At 39.1% G+C, this 14,598-nt stretch overlaps 1 protein-coding gene across 1 annotated transcript in view; it reads left to right on the top strand.

The window, feature by feature from the left end:
* SCAF4 (SR-related CTD associated factor 4) overlaps positions 1-14,598 on the top strand; it is a 48,524-nt gene that overhangs the window by 29,585 nt on the left and 4,341 nt on the right. Inside the window, exons 17-20 of the mRNA XM_074167765.1 lie at positions 1,277-1,431; positions 8,662-8,824; positions 8,970-9,050; positions 9,148-9,336. Of these exons, the coding sequence (XP_074023866.1) occupies positions 1,277-1,431; positions 8,662-8,824; positions 8,970-9,050; positions 9,148-9,336 (588 nt within the window). The remainder of the gene's footprint in view (positions 1-1,276; positions 1,432-8,661; positions 8,825-8,969; positions 9,051-9,147; positions 9,337-14,598) is intronic.

The following is a 14,598-nucleotide window of genomic DNA, read 5'->3' as shown; positions in this document are numbered from 1 at the left end:
CCCTTGGTGATAACGCAGGATGCAAGTGTGTTGTCCTTGTAGGTCGTGTTCCCCCGCTCCCATCCCCCGCTTCCAGTTTGTGCGAGGCACCCCTAGCAAAGGAGCCTGCTTTTGGAGGACTTGGGTAGCAACCGAGCTGTCGGCAATTTTATAATTTCAAAAAGCACTGCCTGTAGTTTTCATGCTTGTGACATTTTCATTTCCTTTAGCAAGTCTTGGATTTATAGCGACCTAATAGAGTTCTTGCTATTTTGTATGTAAGCAGTGCAATAACAGGGTTCTATGGTTGTATTAAAAAAATGATGCCTGTTATAATAGGCGGCTTCAAATCGGTTACAGGCTTCAAATCAAGGTAGGTTTGCTAGTGTGTTGGCTGTTGTGATTTTACAAGTAACATTAAATGAATGCAGTACTTAAGAAGTGAAATTGCCTTAGTTCTTTGACTTGGTACTGTAGAGTAGTTGATCTGTTATGTGGTGTGCTGTCTAGTTATTGAAACATTATTTCAGGGTTTTGTCATTCTGCCCAGTTTGCCCTAATCGGGTGGTGGTTATTCTAAATAGTCGCATCTCTTCATGACAAATACATAGTAAATTGAGTGTGTATGTTAAATGAATGATAAACTCGGTGTGTTCCATTCTTCTCAATGCTCTCTCTTTCCCATAATGCCTCGCCACTGATCCCTTTTTTCTGCTTAGCTGTCTTTTCCCTGGAAGTTCTGACAAACAATAGGAGCCATGTTTCTTCTGTAAAACAAGTTTAAAGCTATATTGGATGTTTCTTTTTTTTGCTGCCATTCTTTGTTGTTGTATTCTCCTTTTCCTTGTTCAAGGCTTGAAAATTTTGTTTTTTCAGAAATGACTTTTCAAATTAGTGGAAAAGCTGCTGCGTTCTTGCTTGAGAGCAATAGAATTAATTTGTTGAAAGCTTGTCTGAAAAGAGCCTTAACTGTTTTTGTTACAGATACTGCGTTCCAGGGTCGGGGGCGTGTATAAATGCTGTCAGTGCAAAGAATTGTGAAATGACTGATGAAAGGAATAAATTTACTTGCTATGTTTCAGTTATCTGCTGTACTGTGTTTAAAGCAATTTGATGTTTTTATTGTCAGAAATATGGTTAAATGCTTCTTAGCTGTGTGGTTCTTGTTACCTGAGTATTTTCAGTTACATCATTTTTGTAAACATCACAAAGCACGATAGTTTCGCATGGCAGTACTTTGACTACTTGTCCACTTCGTCTGAGCTGATCTATGTATGTTTGGGTTTCTTTTGTATAGAGTGGAAGGGGATTCCCAAGAAGTCTGAAAATGAAGTAGCTCAAAATGGAGGTGCAGAAGCTACACATAATGAACCAGTGTCACCTATACCTAAAGCTTTACCTGTTCCAATTCCCGTTCCCATGCCTGCACCAATAACAGTACCTCCTCCACAGGTGAGAGTTGCTTCTCATTTGCTCTGGATATCTAAAAAAAAACTTACTTTAAATAGTAATTCAGCATGGCAATACATAAGTTAAAGAGAGGGAGAAAATGTGATGAATGATTACTTGGTAACTAGCTGATTTTGTGTGTGTTTGTCATGTTGTTGTCCCTGGTTAAAAAGCTCTTGTTGGCAGACTAGCTATGCTGCCAATTTATGAAGGTAACTTTCATGTGCCATAAATCAGTATGCACCTGAAAAACATTATTTGAGCTCCCTCATGTAAAAGAGCAATGCAGTCTCATAGAAGAACATTACTTTTCTGCTAAGTCACAGTGGCAATGGAAGACTTGAAAAAAAAACCTTTGCCATTAGGGTTTGGAGCGTGTTTTGTGCCCAGCAGAACTTCTGGTTTGATTTCCCTGAAAAGGGACATAGTTTGCATGTACCAGAACAGCGCTGGGAACTGAGTCAGCACATGGTTATGGGAATAATGGAGGATTTGCTCCAAAACCTCGTTGTTGCTTTAATGGTAATATAGACAGAGCATAGTATTGTAGGACTGTATGTCTAATACCTGTTCTCTCAGCCCTGGATAAATTATTGCAGTAGATTCTTTTTATTAACGGACTGAATTGCATCCTCTTAGTGTTATGATTGCATTACTTTTTTTCTATTTTCCTCACTGTTGGCTTAAATAGGCTATAGACCTTCTAAAACATGCACATTGCTTTCATGTTTGTTCATACTGTGTATAATCTCTTTGAACAGCCTTTGGGAATTTAATACAAAAATTTTCATACTCTTGTTATAATGGTTCTTTAGTCAGAGCTGATGTTGTATGTTAATTCACTACAAGAACACTCTGAGATTTTACCATTAGTTTAAGTAGCATGTTATAATAATTACTCTCTCCGGTGTTTTATAATCTTTATGTTTTTTTAGCTTTACTTAGTGACAAACACATTACTACTTTTATTGCAACAGTTTCTTTGTTTCTTGTCACTGTTAAAATAGTAGTATACAGTCTCCCAAATGGGAGGAAGTGTTAATAAAACTATTGTACATCTTGAGAAAATCTGATTTATGAACTACAATATGGAAAATGCTCAGAAAAGATCAAGAACTCAAATTATTTGAAGGTGTATATGTAATTAAACAATTATGTGATTTGAGAACATAGTTGTTTGAATTTTGTGTTGTTTTGACATAGAATTCCTGAAATGCTGTAAGGTATTACTAGTAAATGAACACGTAAGTCAAATATATAATGTCAGAGTTTTAGTAGCCATTAACTTTAGTAAATAGTAGTGATTTTGTTTATTTTCCTTAAATCCATGCTGAAAAAGAAAGTGTAAAGAAAAAACCAACCAGTTTCAGGATAATATTGAGTGTGCTGACTGCTTGTCTCAGCCTCATCAGCTCCAGTTTTTTACTATGGCAAAGAAACTTGTGTCTTCACAAATTCAGGGCAGGATCAGAGAACTGTATTTAGTCTTCATCTTTGGTTTTGGTGTGAACTTTTTTATGCTGTCTTATACTTGACCGATTCAGTTGTCTTCTCTAGCCATAAAATTACAATAGTTTCATAATTTGTAAATAGTTCTTAAAACTTACAAACTAAGTTTATCTGTGATGAAATTAGTGGTGTTAGTAGTAAAAGTAACATGTTTTGTAATACCCAGATGTGACGTAATACCTAGAGGAAAAAAATCATTATATTCCACTTCTTTTGTATAAATAACTTTGTGGACTACCATTGCATTCATATTAGCTGATATATTTTTTTTGTCCTCTGATAAAAGCAGACCTGTTTTCATTTGTATTTGGCTTCAGTGTTCGGGACTGTAAGAGGTGGGGAGGTTGTTACGAGTGCTGGGTAGCTGCTGATGCTGTCCAGCCTGGAATGGGCATCAGTACAGCAATACCAGTTGCTCGATCTGGCTGTGTAGCTGCTCCCCCGTTAGCCATGGAAAGCACCCTGCCCACCCTGGTCCCTCTGACTGGAGAAGCAGGTTTGATGTGTGTGGTATGTCAGCACAGGCTTTGTGTGTTGTCCTCATTCAGGCTTCAGCGATCAAGCGTAGGGCTGCCTGACAGATAACCCCTAACAGCTTTGACTGCGTGGTTCCCATAACTTAATCCCGTATCTCACTTCTTGACCTTTCTTTTTTTGTTGTGCGTTCTTCTCCTTTCCTCCACTCCAGTCTCCTCCCAAATAAACAACTCTCCCCTAATTATTTTTTTTTCTTTGTTGGTCCCAGTTTTGCTGCATCCCTACACAGATTTGCTATTTATGATACAGTTACCTAAGTAACATTGTCTACCTGGACTTTGGTAATGACTTTGATGCCGTCCCCCACAGCATTCTCCTGGAGAAGCTGGCGAATCATGGCATAGACAAGTGTGCTCTTCACTGGGTAAAAAACTGGCTGGATGGCCGTGCCCAGAGAGTTGTAATTAACGGGGTGAAATCCAGTTGGCGGCCGGTCACCAGTGGTGTCCCTCAGGGCTCAGTTTTGGGGCCAGTCTTGTTTAATATCTTTATTGATGATCTGGATAAGGGGATTGAGTGCACCCTCAGTAAGTGTGCAGACAACACCAAACTAGGTGGGAGTGTTGATCTGCTTGAGGGTATGAAGGCTCTACAGAGGGACCTGGACAGGTTGGATCATTGGGCCAAGGCCAGTGGGATGAGGTTTAATAAGGCCAAGTGCCGGGTCCTGCATTTCGGTCACAACAATCCCAGGCAACGCTACAGGCTTGGGGAAGAGTGGCTGGAAAGCTGCCTGGCAGAAAAGGACCTGGGGGTGTTGGTGGACAGCCGGCTTAACATGAGCCAGCAGTTTGCCCAGGTGGCCAAGAAGGCCAACGGCATCCTGGCCTGTATCAGGAATAGCGTGGCCAGCAAGAGTAGGGAAGTGATGGTGCCTCTGTACTCGGCCCTGGTGAGGACTCCCTTCGAGTACTGTGTTCAGTTCTGGGCCCCTCACTACAGGAAGGACATTGAGCTGCTGGAGCGTGTCCAGAGGAGAGCCACCAAGCTGGTGAGGGGTCTAGAGAACAAGTCATATGAGGAGAGGCTGAGGGAACTGGGCATGTTTAGTTTGGAGAAGAGGAGGCTGAGGGGGGACCTCATTGCCCTCTACAACTACCTGAAAGGAGGTTGTAGAGAGGTGGGTGTTGGCCTCTTCTCCCAAGGGAATAATGACAGGACCAGAGGAAATGGCCTGAAGCTGCGGCAGGGGAGGTTTAGATTAGATATTAGGAAGAATCACTTTACTGAGAGAGTGGTCAGGCACTGGAACAGCCTGCCCAGGGAGGTGGTGGGGTCGCCATCCCTGGAGGTATTTAAGAAACGTGTAGACATGGCACTTCAGGGCATGCTCTAGTGCCGAGATTGTTGGTTTGTGTCTGTTTGTGGGTGGGGTGGGGTGTGGTTGTGGGTGTTTGTTTTGGTTTGGTTTTGGTGTTTGGTGTTCTGGGATTTTTTGGGTGGGGTTTTTTTTGTTGTTGTTCATTTTTTTTTTTTTTTTTTGTTTTGTTGGTTGGACTCAATGATCTCAAAGGTCTCATCCAACCAAAAATATTCTGTGATTCTGTAATATTGTCCTTGTATGCTATTCCTGGATATGGTTACTTACGCACTGTTGGCCTTACAAGGAAGATCCTTTTCCCCCTGAGATCCCCAGTGCTCCTTTCTGGTTATCTGTGAAGTTTGGCTGTTGTTCATGAAGCACCCTGTTAACCACCTGCAAAATCCAGTTTCTCATGTTGTGTCCGGTAGCTTCTCATACCCGTAATGCCCTTAATGCCCTTTCTCATGAAGCTTGACTTCAGGCCAGGGCCTAGTCAGCAGCTTTGTGATCTGCCCACAGCCCTAACAATCCCACACTTGAAGGTAGGATGGGAAGGAGCCGCATCACTCCTTTCTCTGGTAAAGCGTGAACGGGCCTTCTCTGCTACCCACCCCCTTGCATGGGCTGGACACATAGGAATGGAGCCCTGCTCTGCTGCACATCACCTGTGAGCGGTGTAACTTAATTTCAGAGTGACCTCCTGTTATTGCCAGTGTCACCTTGAGCCATGAATGCAACCTCTATATAGTAAGGCACTTAAAATCGATGACATCCTTCTAAGAATGATAGCTTGCATAGGTAAGTCTGGTTCTTCCGCCTCAATAGCGCACACAGTGTCTTCTCAGCCACAGGGTCCTGGGTTGTTGGCAAGATAGGTGGAATATTTCTGTTGTGGTGTGCCGCTGGAGTGAGCCCTTTTCTTGCCTGTAGATTCAGATCTCTGAGCTGTTGCTGAATCTGGTCCCACTCCTGCAGGGCTGAGTAATCCACCTCAGTGGACCACTCTGTGGGTAGGTCTGTGTTTATTTTTAAGTCATATTGCAGTGTCCAAGATCAACTTAAGTCTGTTTCTTGATTATTGAGAGTCAATTTCAGTTAATAGCACTTGTCATATCAGTTATGTTGCGTGTTCATCGATGAGGTTTTGGGCAATTGGTGTACTGTTCTCCTGGCAAAGCTGAGTGTTACCCTACCAAAACTGCCATTCTTTTACAGTGAACCATGGCTCTGGCTTTGCTAGGGTTGTACATTGAAGTCCAGGGGGTTTGCTGTGGCCACCCTTTCCATAAGTTTCCCAATCCAACCCAAAAAGTCCCTTTTCTTCACTTAACAGATTTTCAGCCAGAAACGACAGAGTCCAAGTTGAATATGTACCTCCCAAATTTCCTGGTGTATTTCTCAATCCCATGTGTTCCTTCTCCCTGTAACCACATGTGGGAGTTGTATGTTGGTCCAATATCCATCCTGTGCCCTTTCTGTTGAAACTGGCAGACTCCTCCTTTGCAATCTCCCTGCCAGAGACTCCAGATGCACTTAAATATATATTGACTTGTCTTGGAGCACTGTAGCTAAACTGTGCTCCTTTAGTTCACAGGACCAGTGATTCTCCTTCAAGTCTCAATCTGAGATGTGTGTAGTAATGAATAGTTACACCTGGACACAGGCCAGACCCCAAGACATATTCATTGAGATGCAGCTGGCAGTCTGCATAAGTTATTGAGAGGTTAGTTATTCCAGTTTCTAATGTTGTCAGCAAAATACCAGGTTTTCCCAATATTTGCCCATTAATGAAAGGTCTCCCTACTAGCGTTTTTGTTATTCTGATTTATCCACTTTGTTAGCTATTATTCTGAAACACTTCACCAGTCCTCTGTTTGTTATCTGTCAATGTTAATTAATCATTGGTTCCATCTCTTTAACAAAGATAGAAACTTTAGACTTCATACTGTATTTTAAATTCAACGTTGTGACATTTATGCACCAATTTTTACCACTTAGGTTTTTCTTTCTGCTTTTAAAGGAAAGATTTTAACCTTACTTACAATGATGTATTAGAGGGTTAACTTTTTAGAAAAAACTAAGTACAGCAGTTAAGCTTGGTTAATTAGGTATTAATGTCTTCTGATGTGTATCTAAATCATCTTCCTTTGATGTTACTTCTATTCTAGTTCCATCATAACATTTTACTATGCATTATACCTTCTCAAGCCACTGTGTACACATGCTTTCTCCACAGTTTTCTCAGCTTTTAACTACTTAAGGACTGACAGCACTTAGCAAGTTTCCCTTCTTTTTAAAACCTTTTTGCCTTCTTGATACCCCTTCTCAATTCCTTCTGCTTGTACACACTCTGTAAGTGAATGCTTGCTTCACAGAACATTACTGATCAACAGATCTGTCCCGGAGGTCTAGCTAATTTTGTAAGCTGCTGTTCTTTGAAGCAGTGCCCTGTAAAACAACAGAAAGACCTACCGAGACTATTAGGTGTTTAGGTGGTAAACTGTGGTTTTGGAGCACTTTTCTAAAGCTTTAACTGTGATTAATGGTTTAATTACAGCGTTCATCTAGGTAGTCTTGGCTTTGGGCAGTACTCCTAGAGATGCTTACCTGTGCACTGTTGGCCTTGCAAGGTCCTAGTCCCCTGAAGGTCCTTTCTGCTTCTCTCTGAAGTTTGGCTGTTGTTCATATGACACCCCCTTAACCACCTGCAGAATCCAACCATCGCTCATGGTGCCATTTGTAACTTTTGTCAGCTTCTCACGTTGTTATTTGTCACATCTGGCAGTTTCTCGTGCCACATCCAGTATTTGCTCCGTGTTGCTCAGTTAGCTTAACTTGAGGCCAGGGCCCAATCAACAGGTAACAAACATGTTACAGGTAAACCAACAAATAACCAATTTGAAAATAAAAAGTGATGGTCTACACCAGAACCTAATTAATTAAAGCCTACTGTAATTAATTGACTTTAAAATTCTAATAGTACAAGTTTTAATGTGCCTCAGCTCACTAACCCAGCCATTGGTAAAGAACTTAGAACTTTGAAGTGGCATCAAGTGCTGGGGAGCTTTAGCATCTTCTCTAGGTCAAAGGAGAATATTTTGCTTACTTTGATTTAGTGCCACTTGTTTCAGTTCTGAGAATAAATTAGTAAAGCCTTTTCCTTCTTCACTCTAGAAATAAAAAATGAGTTATGAAGGGTCTTGGTGTAGTAGTTCTGAAATTTTAATGGTCATGGAGGTGAGTCAATTATGATCACTTGAGTACACAGCTCTTTTTTGCTTTAATAAGTCAATTTTAAATGCAGAGCATATTTTGATTTAACTTTTTTCCTTTTGATTCCCACACATTTAATATATTTTTTTTATAGCAAGCTCATAAATATGAGTCTGAGGACCAACTTAATTTAAATCCGTTTTCATTCAGAGCTCGATATAAATCAGAATTAAAAATAATAAATGAATAAGGAAAGGAAACAATAGTCACTCAATATACAAACTTGGGTAGTGATAAAGAAAAAAGAAAAGGTTTTTAATTGCTCCAAAGTTGTGTGCATTATAGTGTATCATGCTGGATGGTAAAATTAATTCCAGCTACTATATACAGTGTATATTTAGATGAGTTACCAGCATGCATTAATATCTGTTTACCACAGAGAATAATTCTTTAAGAGCAAAGGCAAACAAGAACAATGTTGGTATTTTAAGTTGCAGGAGGTCTTTGGCTGCTAACTAGATCAGTTACTTAAGTAACACCTTGTTACAGTATAATTTAAGGTAGCGTGACTTTTCTTGTTTTGATGGACAAAGCACAGAAGTCCACAATTGAAAAGCAAATAATCTGTTCAGTCTTGCGCTAATGCATTTTTCTCCTTCCTTTTCTCTTAGGTTCCACCACATCCATCAGGTCCTCCCGTGGTTGGTGCACTCCAACCACCTGCTTTCACAGCGCCCTTAGGAATCCCACCTCCTGGATTTGCTCCTGGTGTGCCACCACCACCGCCGCCTCCCTTTTTACGACCTGGTTTTAACCCAATGCATTTACCCCCAGGTAAATTTATATATTTTAAGGAGTATTAAGTCCTTTTTTTTTTTTTTTTTTTTAACCATATGGCAAATAAAAGAATCTGCCATATAAATCGCACAAGTATGTTTTGGTAAAGTGATGCTTGGTGTTAATATATACTTCTTTATAGGCTTTCTTCCTCCTGGGCCACCACCGCCTATAACTCCTCCCGTATCTGTTCCTCACACTCCGGCAGTGAACATCCCAAACTGTAAGTATTTAAATCTTGGGCGAGTGGCAGTAGAAGGAAGGTGTCGTGCCAACAGAAAAGCTGACTCTTTTTAATATGTCAATGCGTTATTTCTTAGCTACAGCAACTGGTGTGAATGAAGACACTACAAAAGATTCATCTGTAGGAAATCCCATCCCAACAGTGGTTTCTGGATCCAGAGGGAGTGCTGAAACTACTGATAGCTCCAAAATGTATGGGACTGTTCCACCTCCTGTAGCACCTACTAATGTACCTGCTCCTGTCACCCAAACTCTTCCACTTCTCGGTAAGTTCATTTTTGTATATATTCTTAAATTTATTGTTTCCTGAATTTAAAACACGATTTTGATTTTGCTACTGGCTTACAATTCATGGGAAAGTAAAGCAGATTTTTCTAAACTTGTTGAAATTTCTGCCCTTCTGTTGGCTTTTAAATCATTTTTAGGGACCTGATTTTGCACAGAAGGAGCAGTAAATTTTTTTTATTATTGAAGATCTGTTTTGTGAAGAAACAGAAAAGCTGTAACAAGTTACAAATTTGGGACAGAACAAAATGCTATCAGCTTTTAAAAAATTGAGGTTTATACCATATAGAAAATTAACTTGCAACAGAACATCTGTATAACATAGTTCATATGTTTTAGACTCAACTATTACCTGTAAAAAATTAACTTACAGAGAAACAGTATGTTTTTTTAATCTGTGCAAATATAGTATACTTTTTCTGTATGCAATAAATTATTTTAATAAAACCAATTATTAATAATTATTTTAATAAAATGAAAAACAAAAGCTTTTATTCAACCCTGCGATATTACAGGATTTCAAACCTTTTTAACAATGTGCTAGCTTATTTAAATATTACAAAGTGGTATTCTGACTAGCAAAACCAAGCTAACTTTGGATATCTTACGCAAATTACTTTTCACAATATGATATGGACATGATCAGATTTTTAAAGAGAGCGTATACTGTTCAATGTTACAGAGGTCTGCTTAATACTTATTTTAGGATGGCCTTTTATGGCTCAGTGTTCAGAATACACCCAAGAGACTTGATTCCTACAAATTTTAATGAGCTTATTACATTTATGGGATTTCAGACCTCTAAATGAGAGCCTAACAAGTGAACGAAAAAGATAATTTTGTTTTAGTGTGTTTCTGCCCAGAACTTTACATTTTACGCTGAAAAACCCCCAAAGATTTGTCTCTGAGAGCTTACTGCTCTATTGGTATTGATGGCTAAATTTTCCAGCTGTGACTAGTGATTTTTGGATCCTTCGTGTTGGAAACTCAAACTAAGACCCTTTTAAAAGGCATTTTTCAAAATGAAGAGCTGCTTCTCTCTGAAAATCAGTCTGCTTTTTAAAATCTGTCAAAACCCAGCAGCTAGTTGTTTTAGGCTATCTCGGACACTTGGCAAATAGAGAAAAGCTTGAAAAAATTCTGTGGTGACACCATGGATTAAGAGCATTTTTGTAGTGATAAGGATTACCAGACTATACATTTATGACGTTCACATCTTAATGATGAAGTTACACTTTTTGTAATTGTAATACTGTGTTACCAGATTTTTTGAAGTTTCCTGGTATTATGTCTTCTATAGCATAACTTGAACTTTTTGTTCCAAGCCTTTGGAATATATTAATAAGTTACTATGCAGTTTGCACTATACACATAAGAAAAAGGTTTTACAAAATTAATGTTGGAGTGAAGTAGATTATATACCCACATCAGTTACTTGGACAGTAGTTTTTTTTATTCTTAAAAACTCAAGCTGAATTTGATAAATCTGAAGATCAAGAACTTGCCTTTGTTTTCATTAACTTCTTTACTTCTAATGATTGAGTTAGATAAAGTTGTCCATGTGGTCGGAGTGACTTCTCTCAACGTTCAGTCTCATCAACAAGGGGATAGGAGAGTTTTTTTCTTTTCATGAGATTGCATGTGTGAGCTTACAGAGTAGTCCTGAAGTAACAATAGCTTAAGATCTTTGTGTTTACTTAAGTAATAGCATTTTATGTTGATGAGTGTCTTCTTTCAAGAAGAAGGTATTTATAATCAAGGAGTTACGTAAAATCCTTCAATCCTGACATTTTGGAGTTTGGGGGGGACTGTTCACAATCTGATACAAGAACATTAGAAGAAAATTATTAATTTGTTTTACCTGATTAAAGATGAGAGATTAATGTCAGTTGTCTTTGCTTTTAAAACTTTTCAGTAAGTTAACACAAATGAAGTTGTCTTCTTAAAACCAGTTTGATTGCCTTATCAATTGAGCTTAGCTCTGCATGTGAGAGTCCGGATCTGGTCTCTCCTTAGGCTGCAAGAAAACCATGAAAGAGGTGATGTTTTCCACTACTTGTGCTGATCTAGATAGCAAAGAAGTGTCCCTTAAAGTCTTGTCTTCCCCATCCTCTGAGTTCAAGAGCTGGCCAGGCTGCATCGTCATTTCTTCCTTTTCATTCCGTGTGTCAGGTTTCACTCCTAGGGAAATCAAAGCATGGGAAATGGAGCGTGCCAGGGTTTCACCACGTGTGTGGGCATGAGGTGCAACCTACATATGCATCCTGGTCCCGGAGCCCAGAAGTACTTGCAGGCTTGACAGTTTAAATGTAGCCTTAGTATCTGACCCACAGTCTTGTACAGGTCAGAGGCAAACGAACTGGACAAAGAAAACGAGTAGGTTCAGTGTCACCCTCAGCCACGGGAAAGTGCAGACAGGGGAAATCAAATGCTTCCGACTGAAGGACCTCATGTTCACAAGCGTATGGTTTAGCAATTTGAATAGATGACTGACCGTGTGGCTGGTTTCTCACAAAGTCCTCAAACTGGTCGTTAAACATTCCCATGATGTGGCTCTCCAAGCTGAGATAAGAAGGTGGAAGAAAGATTTGTTTGACAGCATCATGAAGTATATCATGAGGACTCTGCTTGGGGAACTAGGGATGAAGGGGCTTGAGTAGTGTAATGTGAAGAATGAAGAAATGTTCTTCGGATATTGGGGCAGGATAGAAGAACTTACTTCAGCAGGCTGAATTCAAGGAATGAAGATTGCTCTGAAGAGACTGTCATAGAAATCGAAACTTAACCTTGCTTGAGAACACCTTATGTAATCTGTACAAATGCAGGAGCTCTTTTCTAATTTTTGTAACTTCAAAATGAAGCTTATTTTTCTATCTGTTCAGTTTTTATATGGTAATTCTAAATTGATTATTGTAAGATTTCATATGCTTTCTTAGTAATGTAAGTTACGTTCTGTTTCATCTCCACTAATTTCATTCGTTCCTAAAATGTATTTCTTTCATCACTTCCAACAAAGACATGTTTGTGCTTCAGAGGAGTGATCCCTCATGGACATGATGTCTGAATTTTTTTGTGCTCATTTCTGAAAACCACCCTCAGGTTGTTTTGATTTAGTTGTATCCTTGATCATATTTGCTGCTGTTATAGCTTCTTGTTCTTAATTTGAACAAGATTATCCAGACTGTAACTGGTTTTGTGAGTGTGTGCTCATATGTCATTTTTTTAAATGATCTGCAAAGCAGATTTTTAGACTCCTTTTACATATGCATATTGCAGAAAGTGACAGGCTTTTAAATCATTTTTGATTTGCCAACTTGTTCTTAGTGTTGAGCAACTGCTGTAATTTGGACCAGTAATAAACTGCTGTTGCAGATGCTGTGTTTCAAATATTCAGATTCTGTGATCTATTATCTTGATTAAATACACCGTATTGCAGTTTGTAGGTTCTGGTCTAGTGCTCTTTTTGCCAAAATCCCTACAATTATAATGACATATTACCAAAGAGTAATGATACTGTAGTTCTCATCGAACTTGGTATTCACTTCCTGTTACTGCATGCTCAATTACTATTCTTTTCTCCCTTGCTGGTTTGTTCTTAAGCGAGTACGTGGTCTTTTTGCAATCTGCGTTAAATTATAAAAGACAGACTACAGTATTCTCTGTGCTCATCAGAGTATTACTATATTATAATGTGAATACTTCCTTTACAGGAAGGATGAGCTTTTTATTAATACAGGATGTGAACAGTGATAAACCTAATACATTTCCAAATGTTCTGTGATAGCCCATTTTAAAAACGTCAAAAACACTGCATGTTTGCTAACTATATATATGAATTGTTGCTTTCTTAATACTACTGAATGAGAATTCAGAGGTTAAGGGAACATGAACTCTTAAGCATCCTTCCTGGAATTCAGTTTTGCCTTGATGGTTCCCTTGACCTGGATCAGTTTAGCGCTTATGTTTTATAAAGCAGGAATTTTAGAAGTCTTAATACCAGTAACCAACACTGTACACGTAATGTAGTTTGACTCTTACATCCTTGTTTAAGCATCTTACACAAACAGGAGCAAGCTCCTGCTGATTTCAGTGATGGGCATTGACTATCCTGAAAAATGTTGGTATTTATGGCAAGTTATTTAAGTTTTGAATCAATACTTAGGCGCTTATGTTTAGGCTTCTTTCTTTACAGTCTTGGCTTAGTCTAAAGGATTCTGTATCAGGCTCCAAAAAAAAGACACAAGATTGACAGCATTGTCCCTCTCTCAAGAATTTCCTAGTAGTATTTAATGTTCTAGTTTTAAGATGCAACATTCCCCACTGGAGAACAATAGGAGAATTAATGTGACACGCTAAATGTTGCAGAACATCAGCATCAAACTCAACATGTAAACCTTTATCCCATTCTGCTGGAATGGTAAGCTTTTGACTTCTTGTTCTCGTGCGTGTTTCCATCAGATTGGCAAAGGAGGTGTATTTGAAGCAGAGTTGCGTAGTCAGATACAGAAAACACTATTCCTCCACTTGCTTTCTTGTAACAGCACAGCTGAGAAGTAATTTAACGGATTATAAGAGACACTCTAATCACTTACTGAGCAGAGTTTGTGCTTCTCAGTTACCCTAGTGATTGTAACACTGGTAATTACCGCAAGGGAACATGGGCTTTGTCCAGCCGGAAGAGAAGATAATCAGAAATGGAATTACAGTGATACAGAAATCTGGCTTTTTACCTAACTTACCATTCCTGTGACCTCTCTGGATAGAAGACACTTCTTCAGGACAGCTATAGCATTTGGTCTGTGTCTTACGAGTAAAGTGAAATTATGAAACTTTTGACACTGTGTGATTGTTGTTGCACCTCTGGAACAACGCTCATGGTTGGCGATGGGTTTTCCTAGTACACTTGCATCTGCGTTCTTCATAGTAAAGACTCTTCACAAGTTCTGAGGACCTTTCACTGTGCATCACTGGTAAAAGTCACAAAAATAAGTTGGGAAAGCAGTCTGTATTTTTACACGTTTCAACCGAATAACATAGTATGTGTAGGGCCTGAGGATTATATCTCCGGTATGAAAAGCCGTGTCTTGTAATAAAAGCCGTGTCTTAGCCAAGTTACGCAGAATAAACAGCTGGTGAAAGGGATGGTTGTATTTCATTCCATAAGCAAACAGACAAGGTCAGCTACTACGAAAAGGCTTACAGTTATGAACAAATAAATAAAATATGGGCTGGGGCAGATAAAT

The sequence above is a fragment of the Numenius arquata genome, chromosome 1, assembly GCF_964106895.1.
Source record: "Numenius arquata chromosome 1, bNumArq3.hap1.1, whole genome shotgun sequence".
NCBI lineage: Eukaryota > Metazoa > Chordata > Aves > Charadriiformes > Scolopacidae > Numenius > Numenius arquata.
This window is presented reverse-complemented; position numbering and strand designations above follow the sequence as displayed.